Here is a 21,546-nt window from a genome sequence, read left to right on the forward strand (position 1 = left end):
AATGACCCCAGCACAATGTGCACCTGTGTAATGATCATGCTGTTTAATCAGCTTCATGATATGCCACACCTGTCAGGTGGATGGATTATCTTGGCAAAGGAGAAATGCTCACTAACAGGGATGTAAACTAATTTGTGCACAACATTTGAGAGAAATAAGCTTTTTGTGCGTATGGAACATTTCTGGGATCTTTTATTTCAGCTCATGAAACATGGGACCAACACTTTACATGTTGAGTTTATATTTTTGTTCAGTGTATATCCTGTGTCCTGTATAATAATAGTTTAGTTCGTTTTTTTCTGTGTCCTTAAAATTTGAGAAATACTTTTCAACTCAGATTTTCCCACGTCACCCTGGGTAGTTTTAATAATACATTTTGTGCTCTCATCTGTCTGTTTTCAGAACAGTTATCTGCACCGACTGAAGGACATTAGGGACACTCTGGAAATATCAACCTTCTTCAAGACCCACGAGGTAAACAAATCTATTTTTTGTCCTCCACTGGTATTTTTGAGTTGTAACATTTACCGAAATGGAAGCATTTGAGATCCGCCCATGTACCACTCAACTGATACAGGAGGCTACAATCTGTGCAGTGGAAACCCATGAACAATGGCATCCACACAAACACCAACCAATCACAGGACATTGTTATTCTAAACAGGAAGCGTAGTCAGGCTCCTGAAGGTGCTGTGGCGTTTCAGAGGAAAGGTTGAGACACAGGCCCTAGAACAAACCTCTCTGGAATAACCTATGTCCTGCTGCTTAGGTGGAGTCAAATACAGGGTGTGTACATGAAGTACAGGGCGTGTCTGTTCATCCCTCGTATGCCTACTGTATTTGACGTCAGTGGGTCTTTATAGTGACATTTTACGTAAACTCAGGAATAGCTGATTAATACGATTATTTGGAATCCCATTTACATCAACCATCTCTCCAGACATACTGTAGTGAGACACACCCGTAACATACAGTAGTATTTTCCCCGTCACCTAACTACAGAAAGCATAGAACTATTTGATCAAACATGTATCTGATCTTCTAAGTCAGAAGATAAAGTGTAACAGTAAATTAACTATGTACATACAGTAGTGAAATACAGCTGAATCATGATTGACCTTTACAGTAATAAGAGGGGTGCTTGAAGAATGTTGATTTAATGGGCAGTTACTTACTCGGTGCAGATAACATACTTAACGTGATTATATGGCGATTATAGACCATATTTAACAGGATATGCTTCATTAGGCTTCTCCGACTTTATTCTTACATTTATTTTTGGGCTCCCGAGTGGCGCAGCAGTCTAAGGCCCTGCATCTCAGTGCAAGAGGCATCACTACAGTCACTGGTTCAAATCCAGGCTGTATCACATCTGGCTGTGATTGGAAGTCCCATAGGGTGGCGCACAATTGGTCCAGGTTTGGCCGGGGTAGGCTGTCATTGTAAATAAGAATTTGTTCTTAACTTATTTGCCTATTTAAATAAAGGTAAAAAAAAAAAGAATTAAGCGCTTTGAGATTCAATGAAAAGCGCTATTACAGTGCCTTGCGAAAGTATTCACCCCCTTGGCATTTTTCAATTTTTGTTACCTTACAACTTGGAATTAAAATAGATTTTTGAGGGGTTTGTCTTGTTTCATTTACGCAACATGCCTACCACTTTCAAGATGCTAAATATTTTTTATTGTGAAACAAACAAGAAATAAGACAAAAAAACTGAAAACATGAGTGTGCATAACTATTCACCCCCCCAAAGTCAATACTTTGTAGAGCCACCTTTTGCAGCAATTACAGCTGCAAGTCTCTTGGGATATGTCCCTATAATCTTGGCACATCTAGTCACTGGGATTTTTGCCCATTCTTCAAGGCAAAACTGCTCCAGCTCCTTCAAGTTGGATGGGTTCTGCTGGTGTACAGCAATCTTTAAGTCATACCACAGATTCTCAATTGGATTGAGATCTGGGCTTTGACTAAGCCATTCCAAGACATTTAAATGTTTCCCCTTAAACTACTCGAGTGTTGCTTTAGCAGTATGCTTAGGGTCATTGTCCTGCTGGAAGGTGAACCTCGGTCCCAGTCTCAAATCTCTGGAAGACTGAAACAGGTTTCCCTCAAGAATTTCCCTGTATTTAGCGCCATCTATCATTCCTTCAATTCTAACCAGTTTCCCACTACCTGCCGATGAAAAACATCCCCACAGCATGATGCCGCCACCACTATGCTTCCCTGTGGGGATGTTGTTCTCGGGGTGATGAGAGGTATTGGGTTTGTGCCAGACATAGCGTTTTCCTTGATGGCTAAAAAGCTACATTTTAGTCTCATCTGACCAGAGTACCTTCTTCCATATGTTTTGGGAATCTCCCACATGCCTTTTGATGAACACCTGTGGTCCTATGGACAGATACTCCAATCTCCTCTGTGGAGATTTGCAGCTCCTTCAGGGTTATCTTTGGTCTCTTTGTTGCCTCTGATTAATGCCCTTCTTGCCTGGTCTGTGAGTTTTGGTGGGCGGCCCTCTCTTGGCAGGTTTGTTGTGGTGCCATATTCTTTCCATTTTTTAATAATGGATTTAAAGGTGATCCGTGGGATGTTCAAAGTTTCAGATATTTTTTTATAACCCACCCTGATCTGTACTTCTCCACAACTTTATCCCTGACCTGTTTGGAGAACTCCTTGGTCTTCATTGTCCCACTTGCTTGGTGGTGCCCCTTGCTTAGTGGTGTTGCAGACTCTGGGGCCTTTCAGAACAAGTGTATATATACTGAGATCATGTAACAGATCATGTGACACTTAGATTGCACACAGGTGGACTTTATTTAATTAATTATGTGACTTGTGAAGGTAATTGGTTGGACCAGATCTTATTTAGGGGCTTCATAGCAAAGGGGGTGAATACATATGCACACATCACTTTTCCGTTTTTTTTTATTTTAATTTTTTTAACAAGTTATTTTTTTCATTTCACTTCTCCAATTTGGACTATTTTGTGTATGTCCATGACATGAAATCCAAATAAAAATACATTTAAATTACAGGTTGTAATGCAACAAAATAGGAAAAACGCCAAGGAGGGTAAATACTTTTGCAAGGCACTGTATAAACGTAATAAGTTACTATTATTATTAAAATGGCTACCATATACACATTCCAACTCTATTTGAAACTTTCTGTCCTAGCCTATTGTAAACAGATTTTTTTGTTTTGGTCTGTGTTTTGAGGACTAAGATGGATCCCTCTCTCCTTCCCCAGGTGATTGGCAGCTCACTGCTGTTCATCCATGACAAGCGTGAGCAGGCCAAGGTGTGGATGATAGACTTTGGGAAGACCACCCCTCTGCCTAAAGGACAGGTCCTGAGTCACAGGGCCACCTGGGAGGAGGGCAACCGCGAGGATGGCTACCTCTATGGCCTGGACCACCTCATAGACATTCTCACCCACATGGTGGTGACCCCAAAGCCAGACTCACTCTAAAAAGGGACTGTCCCCCCTCAACTCAATCCTAACCCCAACAGGACCACTACAATGACGCCTCTGATGTCCCCAAAAAGCTACCCCTCCCTCCCTTATTCCCCTTCTCCCCTGGCCCCAGATATCAAACTGTAACCACACAAGTGTTTTGTGTAAACTTGTAGGTTCTGTACATACTGCTGTACAGTGTGTTTCTGTTCTGATGAGCCCATGGGTTAGGTTAGGTTCTTTCTCTGCAACTAGCCCATGACAACCCTTCTTGAGATTTGAGTTTGTTTTGTTTTATAACAGTTAAAAAATATATTTTAGTGTTAGCTAACAGTGTGTATCACTGCAGTTACAACTTCTATGGTGCATGGCCTTGTGGTAAAAGCCAAACATTTGAAATAGTTGGATTCAGAATTGTGACACTTCCTGTGTTTATACATTTATATACAATTTAAGATTTACAGAAAAATGTCCAGGGTCAGGTAGCCTGGTGGGTAGGAGCGTTGGGCGGTTGCTGGATCGAATCCCCGCGCTGAGCATGTAAAAATGTGTTGTTCTCAGCAAGGCAGTTAACCCACTGTTCCCCAGGCACCGTGGATGTCGATTAAGGCAGCCCTCTGCACATCTCTGATTCAGAGGGGTTGGGTTAAATGCAGAAGACACATTTCAGTAGAATGCATTCAGTTGTAATATTTGTAATACTATTTGTAATATTCCCTTGCTGAATTCTCCAATGTTTATTATTCATTTGTACCTCATTATGTAATAGTGTACTTGAGAGTATGTGATGTGCCTATATTCATTCCAGTGCCTTTGGAGGGAAAGTAGAGAAGGTGGCATAAGTTAATGCACTCCGATATGTAATTATAACCTATTTTATTAAGGCTAATGTTGACATTCCTGTAATCCAAACCATTGAGGAGTGACTGTCAGTTCAAAGGTCAATGTACATGAAGCAGAGGGAGTGGGCGACTAACAGGAAATAACCCTTAACCAAGTGAGAATGAGTTTGCATTCTAGATATGCCAAGTGCCTCAGCCTTTCAGCAGACATAAAAAGTCCAGGGCCCGGTTTCCCAAAAGCATCTTAAAGGGATACTTCGGGATCTTGGCAGTGAGGCCCTTTATCTACTTCCCCAGAGTCAGATCAACTAGGGGATACTATTTTCATGTCTCTGTGTCCAGTATGAAGGAAGTTAGAGGTAGTTTTGCGAGCCAATGCTAGCTAGCGTTAGCGCAATGACTCAAAAGTCTATGGGTATCTGCTAGCATGCTAGGACCCTATGGTTCTAAGATGAACTTAGTCTTAAGATGCTTTTGGGAAACCGGGCCCAGGTTTTATTCTCTTATTTGAATGATTCCATTAGTCAGAGATGACGTCACCTGTGACTCCGTCATTAATGTATATCGTCTACCACTGTACACCCATAATAACCACTGCTCTTAGAAGGAACCCACCTCATCCTGATTTCCTAGGATCCTGTTATTGTGCACAAGACAGATGGTGATTGCTGTTTGCATGGCAATTTGACAGTCATATATACCATTCCTGCCTGATACCCAAACATCCTGAGGTGGCAAACAAAACGAATGGGGTGTTGTCTGTCTACTGTCTATTTATTAAGTCTACAGACAGAGAGATAGGCATTTAACAGGTCAACATTGTCATCATTGTCTGTTTGGATTCAATTAGCATTGAGTCATGTTTTTGATCACAGTCGGATCACACGCGCATGACATTGACCATAGAAAGAGTAACTTGCATGGTATGGGAGTTATTTTTATGGGCGTTAATACCCATAATAAATGTTTACTTCAGGGTTTAGTAGTCATTCACCTTTAATAGCCATATCACATACAATAGTCCTAGTTATGAGAGTGAGGTGAGGTTGGCCTTGTTTTGAAATGACTGCTCTCTCACCTTTATCTAAGGAACTGAGAGGGGTGTGGTGTGTTAGGACTGCAAACATCATATCCTAAAGAAACCGCTCACTTGTCCAAGGCCTTTAATGGGTGGAGCTTGAGGCAGTTGATTCTAGCAGGACAAACTGGACCAATAGTTTTGACCAATAGCCAAGGTGTAAAACGTTGTGCTTTACTTGTCCTGTCTTTGAGTGCCGTTGAACTACTTTACCTTTGCATCAGGGTTATCAACCTGAAACCTTTCGAAATAAATACAGTTTGGTATGTTAAAGTATGACTTGATATTAATGGCCTGCACTGTTGGAGCTTGGAGCTTAAGGATGTTCACTGTACCCTGCATTTTCATCTGCAACCCTGTGCATGTGACTAATACACTCTCTGAATCTAAATCTAATGTGATGTACAGGATTGTGGTACATATGCAGGAGAGTGAGACTATAGGCCCATTGCACTGGACCAGAAAGGACAGAAAGAAAGAGTAGAGTGTCCTCTGCTGTTAATGAATTGTATTACATTGAGCAGCATAAAACAAATGACATGGGTGCATTTTACAGAAACACATTGTGACATTGATTTTAATATGTTGCCTTTATTCTCTTACTTCAATATTTCTTCAGTAGATTCTTTCAAATCCCTCCTCTGTGGTCGTGCTTGTCGTTTTTTGTGAAGTCTCTTAGAATGATATACCCATGACCATATTTATTTCTTTGTGACATTTGCACAAGAACACTAATGCATGTGTTTTCATTTTTGTTGAAAGTCAGTCATGATATAATCATTTAGTAGGTCACTGTAACATAGGCCTGACTCACTGCTTCTTACAATGTGTAAATAATACTGTATGTTTTAGAGATGAACAAGAAGTCTGTGTTCTGTGCACTCTTCCAGGCGTTCTTTTGTGCCTTGTGACACCTATGATCTGTAGACCTGGTTTTGGGCTACGCTGGCCACAGAGTGGTTGACATGGAGATTGCCATAGCAACCTCATCTGTCATCCCTGGTCCAGGTTGACATGATTGAGTCCTTCCTCTCCAAGTCTTGTGCTGTGACACTGTGGGGACATTGCGCCTGAGATCCTCTGCAGCGTTGGGGTTCATTCCAATTTAATTTGGAATTCTTTAATTCGCTCATGAAGTGGAGAGTTACATTTAATTCAACTATCTTCAAGTTATGGAATTGTAATTGAATTGAAATGATATTGTTTGGACTGTTTGAATTTAAATTGAATTGGCATTGGAATTCAATATTGGTACATTTCCTAGTAAATTGAATTAATGCACTTAGTATCAAACATTGACTGCAGGATTTGTTTGAAATAATTTCAACTTATATTTCTATATTTCCAGAATAGCTAGGCTGTCTGAACCGTGACATGATCTGAAAGCCTGAGGAAATTGAATTTGAATTGGAATGTGGGAATTGTTGGTGATAATATTGAATTATCTCCGAATTCAAAGACTGACCTGGAATGTTTATTGAATGAAAGGGAATTTACAGGGAGTTGTGGAACAAACCCCACCCCTCGGTCGTCAGGTCGTTGTGCTGTCACCCCATGGATCTCCTTATGTAAATCATGCCATCATGTCAATACTGCAAGCAAAAATATGCTTGACTGTACAATTTTTACTGTAGTAAATTTGAACAATGGCTTAAACGCTACCGTGTGTGTGCCTTTTTATTTTAATGCACAACGTGCTTTCTGCTACGGTAACGACACAGGTAAGTGTAGCTATTCCACATGGGCTTCTTGTCAAGCACATTTCACACAGTCTGCTCTTAATCTTTACATCATGTCATATGAGACTAATCTCTCTCCCTGTCTCCCTCATCTCCCTGTTCTGCTTGACCTATTTTCAGAGCATGTATAGATAGACAGACCAACCAGATCTCACAAGCACAGGGAGATGTAGCCCACATACGACTTGGAATCAGATCAGTTAAATCTAAGGAGGTACATGGCAGAATGCTTTCAGAGCTCCCCGTAGAGAGGAGAAGTACATCATCCCACCCATAGGCCTCTTCGCTACATGGGGTATTGTCTAAGAATATACCTGTTCTAGGAAGTGTTGTTTTTACCAGAACATGATTATGATCAGAGAGTAAACACTCACACCAACTGTTCATGTGACAACTGACAGGCAAGGAGCCACCAGCACCTGGAAACACGACAACCATCAAGCATCAACACATTTAGAAGAACCCCAACCCTAGATGAGGAGGGTCATAATTAGCCATATATGAATGTGCCACTTGACATGTAAAGACAAATACATCATTTGCTGGTGCTGTAAGGGGTTTGTTTATTAATCATGTTTGTCTATTTATGTCTCCTCTTAGTCATCAGCTCATTACAAGGGTCATTTTCAGCATGGCATTGTAGCAGATTAAGTGTTGCTGGTGTGTATGTACCGCTTGGCCACTAGCTAAAATAAAAATATAATTTAATGTCAACAATCCCAAGCACTGAAAGTATAAATAGAGATTCATCTAATTCTATGATGTGGTCAATTACTGTATAACAAACGGTTGATTTCCGCTGAAATGGTTACAGCACCGAAATAGCACCAAATCTGTCAGTGTTTAGATTGTGTGATTCGCTCATAATTTCAGATCAGGCTCTTTTGTTTGTGTGATGGAATTGCCGTTCTCTAGTGGCCAAACTACATCATGACAAGCAGATGTTATTTGTTAGATGGAAGGTCAGGGGGCATGAGAAGCATTACATTTCCACAAACAGTATAATTCTCTGCCTGCGTCAGAGTTACAGGTCAAAATAAGCCCTACATGAACACTAAAAACAGAACGAATGCAGAAGTGTGAGAGGAGGTGGTGTGGCCGTGGGAGAATGATGATGATCTTATTGAGTTGCTCGGGTGTTTTTTCCCCAAAGTAGGAGGAGAGGACTGCCTTATTTAGTAATGCTTGGCCTGAGTCAGGCGGCTGGCAGGGAGCCTGAACAACGCTGCTGGCCTGGGGAGAGGGAGGCATGGAGAGGGGCCATGCAGGAAACCCACCCATACATCCTCTCTTCTTCTTCTCCTCCCTCTTCCCCATCCCATCTTCCCATCTATATTCGTCACAATATACTTTAGCCAACGGCTGGCATTTGTAACAGGGTAAGCCTTTCTGCCTGTCATCTCGTGAAGTGTCGATATAAAAAGGCTCAGGGCTGATCACCAGAGATGACGACAGATGACAGAAAGTGATAAAGCGAATCTCAGTCATGGGGTAAAGATGACATGTCAGCTGCACAGGAGGCTGCTGAGGGGAGAATGGCTCATAATAATTGCCAGAACGGAGCAAATGGAATAGCATCAAACACCTGGAAACAATGTGTTTAATGTTTCTGATACCATTCCACTCATTCCGCTCCACTCATTGACACGAGCTTGTTCTCCCCAATTAAGGTACCACCAACCTCCTGTGGTCAGCTATCATCAACTGAACTGGGTGTAATGTGTTCAGAGAATTTCAAACACTGTACTTTTTTAAAGTCTTGAAGTTAGTCTGCACATTTTGCTGGGAAGTACAGTTCTGTCAATCAGGTTATGGAAATTGCCCAAGATGTTTATGGATCACCGTGGCGACATGCCCAATTAGCCCCTGGGATAGGTCTATCGCTGGTCTGTATGAATCACCGGTCCCCTACTGTAAAGTGAAATCAATTCATCGCCCGATCAAACAACAGAGCAATCCATGAGGTCAATTTGTAGAGTTTTAGGTTACATTTGAACAAATATCATTAATGCCATTCAACAGTCTTAGCTGACTGCATTAGTGTGAGGGACATCACGTCCATGGTAGAAATTGCCCAAGATGCATGCCACAGTCAGAACATTTTGCGCTTCCCGGCTTCTGACGATAGACCAAACAATTATGTACAGCATATATCACAAAGGATCACCTTTACTTTACATACGCATGTTTTGTTTATTCAGTGATGTCACTGAGAAACAGGCAGCTGGTGATGGTGAGAACGCTTCTTGTACATTCCTCAGCCAACAGCATCATAGGAAACAGAGAGAGTGGAATGCTGGAGTCCCACTTTACAGAAACACAGAGGAAACAGAGGAAATGTATGTCATACCTCTGATAACCCTCAGACTAGAAGCAGAGCTGTCCTCATCATCTCCAAAGGATCGAGGAAGCACTGTCTCCCATTACCTTACCTTCACTCACATTCTCTGAGACAGAAAATGAACAGCCCGCTGAGAGGTAGGACTCCATCAGATAGGTGATGTGTGAAAATGAATGACGTTAGACATCTGTGTCAACCAGTAACGTGAGGCACCTTGAGTTATAACCATGAAGAGTCTACTAGAGATCAGCATAGTCAGGTTTTCAGTGGCACCATTGCTGAGATGAGCAGTCTCTTAGTCGTTTTATAAAGTTCAGAGCGCCCCCTACTGGCCTGTAATGTCAAGGTTGAAACAATAGGCTAATGCTCTTCTCCCACCGAAGGCTCTGGGATCAAATCTCTACCATTTAACCGTCACCTTACTGTCCTAATCACTAATAGAATGCTGTGTACTGTCTGTCGCTGTCTGAAAAGATCCAACATGAAATGTCTGTTCACCCAGGAGAGAGAATTCCTTATATGGAGAAAAGGGATCCAATAGCCTGCTATCAGAGGGAAGGAATCCTTCCAAGACATATTAAATACAAATACTGTAACACTATCCTTATTACTGTTGATTCAATAGAGATGATGTTTGTCTGTCTGCAGCTTTGAAGCAGAGAAAAAGAGGATATCCAAGGATAACCATTATCCTGCACGCTACATCAATGACACATTGTTTTACGGTCTGGTTGCATTTTCAACAATAAAATGTGAGAAGCAAAAGACAAATTGCTCTATGTAAATACAGTCTTATACAACATTCCATCATAAACCTTAGACAATTGATCTTAGGACAATTGTGAAGCCATGTCTGCCTACCCACAACAAGCCATACCGAGGTTTTCTAATACTTTTGGGCCCTGTACTGACCACTAGAGCGTGAAGGCAGCTTTGTCTCTCTATCACCTCTCCCGCTCAGCTCTGCACAATGGCTGACCCCTCCCTCGCTATCCTCCCGTCCCTCAAAGCCTCTGTGTCCCCCAATGGCACCTATGTTCAAGTGCTGTTGTCGTAGCAAGTGGAGAAGTACCAGAAACCTCTCAACAATAGGTCTGCTTATGAGGGGGGGAAAATCTGGTTAACTATCTGCTGTTAACAGTCTGGCTCAATGGGAATGGTCTAGTAACAGCTCTGGCCGATCAAGACAAGAGAGAGCCTGTTAAAACGTCCACATATTCAGTACAAAAACAGAGTTTTCCATTACGTATTTTGTTTATTGTGTCACTTATATTGGATGTTCTGTACACCAATGTGATTTTACAGCTTTTTGTTGCAATCATGTTATTTATTCTGTAAAATAATTGAACAGTTAGAAGTGGTCTATAAATTTCACAAATACATTGAATATCTCCTTTTGTGAAAGTAATTGCAGTCTCCAGTGAGGATTTTATATTCTTCATAATCCACTGCATTCAAGTGCAGGGATCACAAAATGTGACATATCAATGCATGGAGCTAAATCTTTTTCTTTATACTTTTGTTATCCGTAATACTTAAATAAACTCATCACACACTCTTCTTCAAACACAAGCCACTGACGAATGCTTCCATTCTTGAATCTTGACAAAGTACAAGATTAAACTGCATAACTTAAAGTATCTATCTGAACAAAATATAACATCTGGCAGACTGAGTTAGCTAGCTACATTCCTCTTTTTTCAAGCTCCTGTCAGTTCTCGCCTGGGTCTGTAGGCTATTTAAGGGAATTGACTGTAATAAACTTGTTTAAAAAATAGATGTCTTCAAAACACAATGAAAGCGTATGCTACAATCTATGTTTTTCCACTTTTCTGTTATTTCTAGCTTAAAAATACCACTGCTTAAATGGATCATACAGCACAACTGGTCGCCGTAGTTGTGTCTCATTCTTCTCCTGCCATTTCCATGAGGCAGAAATAACCAATTACATTCATTTTAGTCCCATGTGTACACATAGACACTTCATTAATGGACAGTATCTATGGCAACTGGCCCAGAATGATTCACTGAACAATACACTGACACTGAACAACAAAAACAACAACCAATAAATAGTAGTACAAAAGTCACAGAAGGCTATAAATGTGTGTGTGTGTGTGTGTGTGTGTGATGTGAGTAGTCTTTATATATGATAGACATATCTGAAGAACGATACAAAGGTATCCATGCAGAATATTACTGTATATAAAACAAGTGCATCTCCACATGCCATAAGTTTTAAAGGCCCAGTGCAGTCAAAAATTAGATTTGTCTGTGTTTTATATATATTTCCACACTATGAGGTTGGTATAATACAGTGAATTTGTAAGAATTATGATAATGCCCTTTTAGTGTAAGAGCTTGAAATGGCTGCCTGAAATTTCAGCCTGTATTGGTGGAATGGAGTTTTGGCCTTCCATGGTGACATCACCATGCGTTAAAATAGTTAATAGACCAATAAGAAAGAGAGTTCCAAACCTCTCTGCCAATAACAGCTAATTTTCAGTTTTCCCCTCCCTACTCAAACCACTCACAGACAGTCCTAGTAAAATTCTTGCTTGAGAAATTGCCCTTTGCTAAGAAGCCATTTTTGTTTCTTTTTGACCATTTTAATGGAAAACTATTACAGTAAGGTACTTAATTGTTACCAAGAAATTATTGATATTGAGATAAAAACAGCTGCATTGGATCTTTAATAACATCACATACAATACAATCCTGGCGGGCTTGACAGGCACTGATACCATCTTCAGTCTATTGAAGTCTACTAGTCATAATAAGAGTGTGGTTGAACAGCTGATAAAATACACAGAGGAATAAACTGCACATGTCATTTTTTTCATAAAAACCTCTGAACACTGAATTAGTGCCCCAGACAGGATGGATAGTCCTTAGCACACGGTATAGTACTGTACATACAGTTGGCACATATTCATAATTCATTCTGTTATTTTCTTCACAGGACACTTTGGGCACATGTAGAAAACACCTCTCCATCAATGTTGACTTGCTCCTCATTCTACCACTGAGCTGTGAAGTGGAGCTGCAGCAGCAGCAGCTGCAGTAGTAGTAGTAAGCGATACGGTACAGTAGGTAGGGTGGGGTTAAGCCTGTGAATATCATCCTGCCTTGGCTCTCCCCCAACGGGGATGTTGTGTTAGGAGACAACTGTACATCAAGGCTTCACGTTGAGCTGGGCTGGGCCAGCCTTAAACCTGCTGGGGAACCCTCTGATCCCTGTAGCCTGGAGGAGAGAGAGGGCGCAGTGAGGTTACACATCACCTGAATAAACTGAGTGCAACGGCCTGGGGAATAAGTGACCCCTGAATAACCTGAGTAAACTGAGTATGGCATAATGTTTCCAAGTGAAACTTTAAGATCTAAGAGAATTACATTTTAATATATACTATTGGAAAATCCTTTAGAAAACTCTTCCCAGACATGCACTGCTGAGACAGAGTCCTGATCTCAGTTGCAGATCCCGAACAGCTCAGAAGCATAGTGTCTTCGCTGATCTGTGACGATGCAAGCTGCAAAGCATGCTCGGACTGGGACAGGGCTGAGGACATTCAGGGGACCGTTATAACGAGCACGACGGAGGACATCAAACCCAAACAGTGTGAGATACAGCCAGAGGGGAGGTGGTGGAGGCACAGGCACATAGACGGAGATGGAGAGTTGATGGAATAGGAAAAAGCAATGGTGGCAGCGAGTGAGATGAGGCAGCTGTGTAGTACTACGCATACAGTACCTACCATCAGAAACTTTCATCCATTTTGGAGGAGTAACAGAGAAAAGAAACATGAGAACAATTAATATTTAGACCATGAGAAGCTGCATGTTACACAGTGGAACAGCATGTTCTAGAAAATGTCCAGAGAAAGATTACTGTAGTAACAAACACTGTTAAAAACAACCCTCTTCGATATGAAAAGAGTTAGAAGAGAGGATCCAGAGCTCAGTGGTTAAATTCAATAACAGGATTAATAATAACAACATGAAGATGCTCAACAGTGTTCTGGGAGCAGCTTTTTCCTCTTACGCTCACAGCAATTAATACCACATTGCTATCCTGACAAAGGCCTGCTCTCTGCAAACAATAGCAATTGTCACGATTCAAAGGAATCCATCCCCTTATGTGGCATGGAGAGAGAGAACTCTAATAATGAAATCCAAGCCAATCTGAGAAGCATCAGTGGAACCAATGGGGAGAACTCTGTAGCTATGGAGCATGGTTCATTTTAATGAAACTGCCTCAAGTGATAACATAAAGCAGACACAAGATAGTACAAGCGGAAAGAACGGGATCTATAAGCCAAGTATCTCATGCACAATGTGAGCCAATATATCTATTCTGGTCATTTCCTCTTAAAGAGATGGAGATATTTTGAAATTCACATTCAGAAAAGTGCCTTTAGCAACGCAATTCAATCTGCAGTGAACGTTGAAGAGAGAGAGAGAGAGAGAGAGAGATAATTACAGAACCCATCAAACCACATGTAAAAACCTGTCTATCCGTTGGGGCTGTGTCTGCAAAGTGTATAGGGAGGATATCATACACAACCCTCTATGAACAGGACCAGGAGCTTTGATATGATATTATCTACGTTGACTTGGACAACAAGAGTGCTGCTGCTTCCACATAAATACATCAAATCAATTGACGCAACATACAAACAACCTCATCATCATACACACCCTCCCCACCCACACAAAAACGCATTAGTTCATGTCAGGCAACTTTGTAAATTAGACAAAGGAATGTTTGTATCTGTTCCGCCTGCATTTAGGCACCTTATAACGCCTCCCTGCTGACATCAGCTGGAACTCTGTGTTCAGTACATGTGTGTTCAGTTCATGTGTGGGGTCCCCATATGACCTTTCTGGACCTTTTCTGACCTGTCTTATGATGGTCTCCTTGAAAATGTCCCATGTAGACCTTTGATACACAATAATAAGCTTAATACACATAGACTTTCTGAAGTTACCTCAATCACGTCAAAATGCATAATACAGAGTGACACATACTTGCCAGGATGACCATGTCCATGCCCCAGAATATACTCATGATCCAGCCCACCATGACGATGGCTGTGAGGATCTGGATGAAGGCTGCTGCAATGTTCAGCCAGAACACACAGCACATGTGGCGGTCAGGCAGGTCCGTCCGCGCTCCGCACAGCACCGTGAAGGCAGACACGAACGTGCCTGCGGAGAAAGCACGCAGAGGCACGAATGCACGTACGCAAACATACACACATATTAGGACTTGGGACAAAGAATATTCACAAAGACAGGATTTTGGGAGATAAAAGAGAGAGGGCAGTTCAAAGGCAGTTTAAAATACAGTATGAATTCATACGCAGCAGAGTAAGACTATGTAAACTGACTTATGGCCCAAAACATTGTTCAGTCAATTAGGCTAAGGTTGAATACTAAGCTTGAAGTATATACGACTGAGACTCATGCAACTCCATGTGCCTTTGGGGATCTGAACCAAACCCTTTCTATCACCCACTCATACAGGTCATAACCCCCCCCCCCCCCCCCCCCCCCCCCACAAACACACACAGCCCTGGAACTGAAGCTAAATTACATATTATTTACATTTCTAGGTCAGAGGGTTGGGTTGGAGCTGTCTCATGTGACTAGGATAACGTTTTATTAGCATCAACATATTTTATGGTTGATTTGAATAGGGATCACAGTGTGTGTGTGTGTGTGTGTGTGTGTGTGTGTGTGTATATGTGTGTGTGTGTGTGTGTGTGTGTGTGTGTGTGTGTGTGTGTGTGTGTGTGTGTGTGTGTGTGTGTGTGTGTGTGTGTGTGTGTGTGTGTAGCTAATGCTAATTTACAACACCCGTCCCTAAATTAGCCTTTAGGAAGGAGAGGAAAAGGAATTCCAAAGATAATGCCCGCTTAACAAGCTTGATTCTGCAGTAGTCACAGTCATTACCTTTTTTTGTGAAATCAAACAGATAATCCCAAAACAAAATGGATGGATGCAAGGGACATCTATTCTCTGTCATTGCTGGGTCATTTGCCAGGAGAACCACAATTAAGAGGAAAATATCTATGCATCCACAATATGAACTATTCTCAATTGTCAAATAAATCAGGGTTACTTCCCCTAAATAGGAACTAAAGGAAGTGGACGGATAAATAGCCTTCCCCTTTTCCACTATGTTTCATTTTAATCTGTTTTATCAATGAGACATACCATGAATCATACTCGAGAATCCAACGAGACACATAGAATACTTACTGCCAGAGATCTGCCTCCCTTTCCTTTACAACGGGCCAATCAGGCTAAGAATAGCCTTTCTTCCAAACACAGATAAACATCATTTACAGGGAAAGAGCCCACAAATCTATTGGCAGTAGCAGGGAACTAGCAGTCCTTGTGTTCACTGGTCCTGTGCCAAGTTTGGCTTGTTCAGATGGTGAGCCCATTTAATAATTTGATCAGAATGGTAGGTTTACATGGGGGGGGGGGGGTCATAGAGAATCAATTCTACACAAAATGTTAGGAAGACCATAATCTTAATCTTTGTAATATGCTCTTTAATTGATTGATATAAGGATCCCATCCAAATCATTTAGAGGGTTATGTATGTGAGATTGAACATGGGAGGTCAGTTGATTTCGGACCGACTTAACATGCTGCTTAATTGCTATGTCCTTTTCACATCAACGCTATATCCTGCTGTAAATTAATCAATTACAAACTGATCTAGAGATAGTCAGACGAGTGTGATTAAAATCTAAATTATGCCATGGTTCTGGAGAGTAAAAAATACAAATTCAGGAGAGATGACAAAAAACAGTCTCCTCCCAGTAATTCTAAATACAACCAGAGCACACGCAGGAATGTGAGGGCATCAACTTGACTGCTGAAAACATTTAGGACTGTATACAACAGTGGGCAAATGAAAAAAATACCAAAAATATATTGGGGGGGGGGGGGGGGGGGGTTGTTCAAACCCTCCAACTGCAGCTATCAAGTACCACCCCCAAATGCTATGTCTATTGGTACACACTGCAACAAGCCTAAAACCATTAGTACAGCATCTGGTCACAGATGTAAGAGCTTTCTGCTATGTAATTTATAACAACATACATTATTAGAGCTGTCATTAGCACAATATATTAGTAATGCAGGGATTCTTGCAAACCGGGACAATCCTTGTCCGGCAGGAACAAAATATATATTGAAAAATAATTGATTTTGTTGCATTATTTGGGCTTACATTTAGGGGAATTTTATAAGGGAAAATTTGATTTTGGAATTTTATAAATATTTTCAATATTATTAATTTCCATGTCGGCTCTATGCTCTGAAAAACACTTGTCCAGAGCAAAGGATCCCAACGTCGAACTCTCCTAAACAGGCAATAATTAATATTAACTGAAAAGGGGCCTTATGTAGTTTCTTACAATAGTGCTCTCTGAATTTAAATAATATTTCTCTCAAAACTGTGATTCCTAAAGAAGATGTTCAGAGATTTGGTCAACTCCATCAGATTTGTCTAAAATCCTAAATGAATCAGGAATGAGCAGGGTCAGCTACAGTGCCTTCGTGAAGTATTCAGACCCCTTTACTTTTTCCACATTTTGTTACATTACAGCCTTACTCTAAACTGGATGAAATTGGTTGTTTTCCTCATCAATCTACACACAATACCCCATAATGACAAAGCAAACAAAAACAGGTTTTTAGACATTTTGGCAAATGCATTAAAATTACAAAATGTAAATATCACATTAACATAAGTATTCAGACCCTTTACTCAGTTCTTCGTTGAAGCACCTTTGGCAGCATTTACAGCCTCGAGTCTTCTTGGGTATGATGCTACAAGCTTGGCACACCTGTATTTGGGGAGTTTCTCCGATTCTTCTCTGCAGATCCTCTCAAGCTCTGTCAGATTGGATGGGGAGCGTCCATACACAGCTATTTTCAGGTCTCTCCAGAGATGTTGTATCGAGTTCAAGTCCGGGCTCTGGCTGGGCCACTCAAGGACATTCAGAGACTTGTCCTGAAGCCACTCCTGTATTGTCTGGGCTATGTGCTTAGGGTCGTTGTCCTGTTGGAAGGTGAACCTTCGCCTCAGTCTGAGGTCCTGAGTGCACTGGAGCAGGTTTTCATAAAGGATCTCTCTGTACTTTGCATCGTTCCTATTTCCCTTCATCCTGACTGGTCTCCCAGTCCCTGCCGCTGAGAAACATCCCCACAGCATGATGCTGCCACCACCATGCTTCACCGTGGAGATGGTGCCAGGTTTCCTGCAGACATGACGCTTGGCATTCAGGCCAAAGAGTTCAAACTTGGTTTCATCAGACCAGAGAATCTTGTTTCTCATGGTCTGAGAGTCTTTCAGGTGCCTTTTGGCACACCCCAAGCGGGCTGTTATGTGCCTTTTACTGAGGAGTGGCTTCTGTTTGGCCACTCTATCATAAAGGCCTGATTGGAGGAGTGCTGCAGAGATAGTTGTCCTTCTGGAATGTTCTCCCATCTTCACAGAGGAACTCTGGAGCTCTGTCAGAGTGACCATCGGCTTCTTGGTCACCTCCCTGCCAAAGGCCCTTCTCCCCCGATTGCTCCATTTGGCCAAGTGTCCAACTCTAGGAAGAGTCTTGGTGATTCCAAACTTTTTGCAATTAAGAATGATGGAGGCTACTGTGCTCTTGGGGACCTCCAATGCTGCAGAAATGTTTTGCTACCCTTCCCCATATCTGTGCCTCGACACAATCCTGTCTCGGAGCTCTTCAGACAATTCCTTCGACCTCATGGCTTGGTTTTTGCTCTGACATGCACTGTCAACTGTGGGACCTTATATAGACAGGTGTGTCCAATCAATTGAATTTACCACAGGTGGACTCCAATCAAGTTGTAGAAACATCAAGGATGATCAATGGAAACAGGAGGCACCTGAGCTCAATTTCGAGTCTCATAGCAAAGGGTCTGAATACTTATGTAAATAAGGTATTTCAGTCTTTTATATTTAATACATTTGCAAAAATGTCTAAAAAACTGTTTTCCCTTTGTCATTATGTTATGTTGTGTGTAGATTGATGAGGATTTTATTTTTATTTAATCAATTTTAGAATAAGGCTGTAATGTAACAAAATGTGGAAAAAGTCAATTGTCTGAATACTTTCCGAATGCACCGTATACCATAAGGACCCCTTATTCATGTTCTGCTAGAGTGTTCATGCATCTGCTAGAGTGGCGTAAAGCTCGCCGCCATTGGATTCTGGAGCAGTGGAAACGCGTTCTCTGGAGTGATGAATCACGCTTCACCATCTCCTGTTTCCGGTCACATCTTGCAGACTTGTTTACGCTGTTGTGCGTTTTTGTTGCCGTTTTTACTTTGCTACCTGACGGTTTTTACTTTTTCATTACCGTATATTTTTACTTTTTCCCTCACTCAACTTTTTTTTTCATTCAACTTTCCTACCCCGGAGGTTTTATCTGGACATGGTTCGTCAGGACTTCAAACAGCCGAAGCTAAGTAACATTAACATGATGCCTTCTAATTGCAGTCGTTGTACTCATAATATACAGGAGAACGATCGCCTTACGGCAAGGATAGCTGTGCTGCAAGCCCAGCTTCAGACGCAATCGTTAGGCAAGGGTAATTTCAGTGTAGGAAAGGATGAAACAGCGTCTGTGCCACCAGCAAGTACAGATAGTAACGTTAGTATAAACCCCCCCGCACGGTCCCCGCAGCCGGACATCTTTCTCATGGCTTCTGGAGGGAAACGCTGTAGGAATGCTCAACCGGTGTCGCTTATTCAGCCGACAGAAACTTTCAACCGGTTCTCCCCGTTAAGCGAGTCGGAGTCGGAGGCCGAGACTTCTCTGGTCTCTGCTCCTCCCGCTGTGGGGTCTGAGACGCCGACGGCTCCCACCATTAGCTCTGACAAATTGAAAACCCTAGTCATTGGCGACTCCATTACCCGCAGTATTAGACTTAAAACTAATCATCCAGCGATCATACACTGTTTACCAGGGGGCAGGGCTACCGACGTTAAGGCTAATCTAAAGACGGTGCTGGCTAAAGCTAAAACTGGCGAGTGTAGAGAGTATAGAGATATTGTTATCCACGTCGGCACCAACGATGTTAGGATGAAACAGTCAGAGGTCACCAAGCGCAATATAGCTTCAGCGTGTAAATCAGCTAGAAAGATGTGTCGGCATCGAGTAATTGTCTCTGGCCCCCTCCCAGTTAGGGGGAGTGATGAGCTCTACAGCAGAGTCTCACAACTCAATCGCTGGATGAAAACTGTTTTCTGCCCCTCCCAAAAGATAGAATTTGTAGATAACTGGCCCTCTTTCTGGGATTCACCCACAAACAGGACCAAGCCTGGCCTGCTGAGGAGTGACGGACTCCATCCTAGCTGGAGGGGTGCTCTCATCTTATCTACGAACATAGACAGGGCTCTAACTCCTCTAGCTCCACAATGAAATAGGGTGCAGGCCAGGCAACAGGCTGTTAGCCAGCCTGCCAGCTTAGTGGAGTCTGCCACTAGCACAGTTAGCGTAGTCAGCTCAGCTTTCCCCATTGAGACCGTGTCTGTGCCTCGATCTTGGTTGGGCAAAATTAAAAATGGCGGTGTTCGCTTCAGTAATCTTACTAGTATAAAGACCTCCTCCATTCCTGCCATTATTGAAAGAGATTGTGATACTTCACATCTCAAAATTGGGTTACTTAATGTTAGATCCCTCACTTCCAAGGCAGTTATAGTCAATGAACTAATCACTGATCATAATCTTGATGTGATTGGCCTGACTGAAACATGGCTTAAGCCTGATGAATTTACTGTGTTAAATGAGGCCTCACCCCCTGGTTACACTAGTGACCAAACCCCCCGTGCATCCGGCAAAGGCGGAGGTGTTGCTAACATTTACGATAGCAAATTTCAATTTACAAAAAAAAAAACAATGACGTTTTCGTCTTTTGAGCTTCTAGTCATGAAATCTATGCAGCCTACTCAATCACTTTTTATAGCTACTGTTTACAGGCCTCCTGGGCCATATGCAGTGTTCCTTACTGAGTTCCCTGAATTCCTATCGGATCTTGTAGTCATAGCAGATAATATTCTAATTTTTGGTGACTTTAACATTCACATGGAAAAGTCCACAGACCCACTCCAAAAGGCTTTCGGAGCCATCATCGACTCAGTGGGTTTTGTCCAACATGTCTCTGGACCTACTCACTGCCACAGTCATACTCTGGACCTAGTTTTGTCCCATGGAATAAATGTTGTGGATCTTAATGTTTTTCCTCATAATCCTGGATTATCGGACCACCATTTTATTGCGTTTACAATTGCAACAAATAATCTGCTCAGACCCCAACCAAGGAAGATTAAAAGTCGTGCTATAAATTCTCAGACAACCCAAAGATTCCTTGATGCCCTTCCAGACTCCCTCTGCCTACCCAAGGACGTCAGAGGACAAGAATCAGTTAACCACCTAACCGAGGAACTCAATTCAACCTTGCGCAATACCCTAGATGCAGTTGCACCCCTAAAAATTAAAAACATCTGTCATAAGAAACTAGCTCCCTGGTATACAGAAAATACACGAGCTCTGAAGCAAGCTTCCAGAAAATTGGAACGGAAATGGCGCCACACTAAACTGGAAGTCTTCCGACTAGCTTGGAAAGACAGTACCGTGCAGTATCGAAGAGCCCTCACTGCTGCACGATCATCCTATTTTTCCAACTTAATTGAGGAAAATAAGAACAATCCGAAATTTCTTTTTGACACTGTCGCAAAGCTAACTAAAAAGCAGCATTCGCAAATGGAGGATGGCTTTCACTTCAGCAGTAATACATTTATGAACTTTTTTGAGGAAAAGATCATGATCATTAGAAAGCAAATTACGGACTCCTCTTTAAATCTGGGTATTCCTCCAGGGCTTCATTGTCCAGAGTCTGCACAACTCTGCCAGGACCTTGGCTCAAGGGAGATACTAAAGTGTTTTAGTACTATATCTCTTGACACAATGATGAAAATAATCATGGCCTCCAAACCCTCAAGCTGCATTCTGGACCCTATTCCAACTAAACTACTGAAAGAGCTGC

The 21,546-nt window shown here is 41.9% G+C and overlaps 2 protein-coding genes across 3 annotated transcripts in view; one reads left to right on the forward strand and one right to left on the reverse strand.

Annotated features, from left to right (window-relative positions):
- The window catches only part of LOC115174768 (inositol-trisphosphate 3-kinase B), a 59,168-nt gene extending 52,134 nt beyond the window's left edge, over positions 1-7,034 (forward strand). Inside the window, exons 7-8 of the mRNA XM_029733645.1 lie at positions 403-474; positions 3,249-7,034. Coding sequence (XP_029589505.1) covers positions 403-474; positions 3,249-3,470 — 294 coding nt within the window. The 3' untranslated portion in view covers positions 3,471-7,034. The remainder of the gene's footprint in view (positions 1-402; positions 475-3,248) is intronic.
- Positions 7,035-12,119: 5,085 nt separating this feature from the next.
- LOC115174771 (protein stum homolog) overlaps positions 12,120-21,546 on the reverse strand; it is a 41,742-nt gene continuing 32,315 nt past the window's right edge. Inside the window, exons 2-4 of one of the 2 annotated variants that reach the window (XM_029733650.1) lie at positions 14,484-14,663; positions 13,211-13,219; positions 12,120-12,699 (exon numbers count right to left, since the gene is read on the reverse strand). In XM_029733650.1, the coding sequence (XP_029589510.1) occupies positions 12,665-12,699; positions 13,211-13,219; positions 14,484-14,663 (224 nt within the window). In that variant the 3' untranslated portion in view covers positions 12,120-12,664. The remainder of the gene's footprint in view (positions 12,700-13,210; positions 13,220-14,483; positions 14,664-21,546) is intronic. The other variant, XM_029733651.1, reaches the window with a different exon arrangement.

Source organism: Salmo trutta, chromosome 35, assembly GCF_901001165.1.
Source record: "Salmo trutta chromosome 35, fSalTru1.1, whole genome shotgun sequence".
Lineage (NCBI taxonomy): Eukaryota > Metazoa > Chordata > Actinopteri > Salmoniformes > Salmonidae > Salmo > Salmo trutta.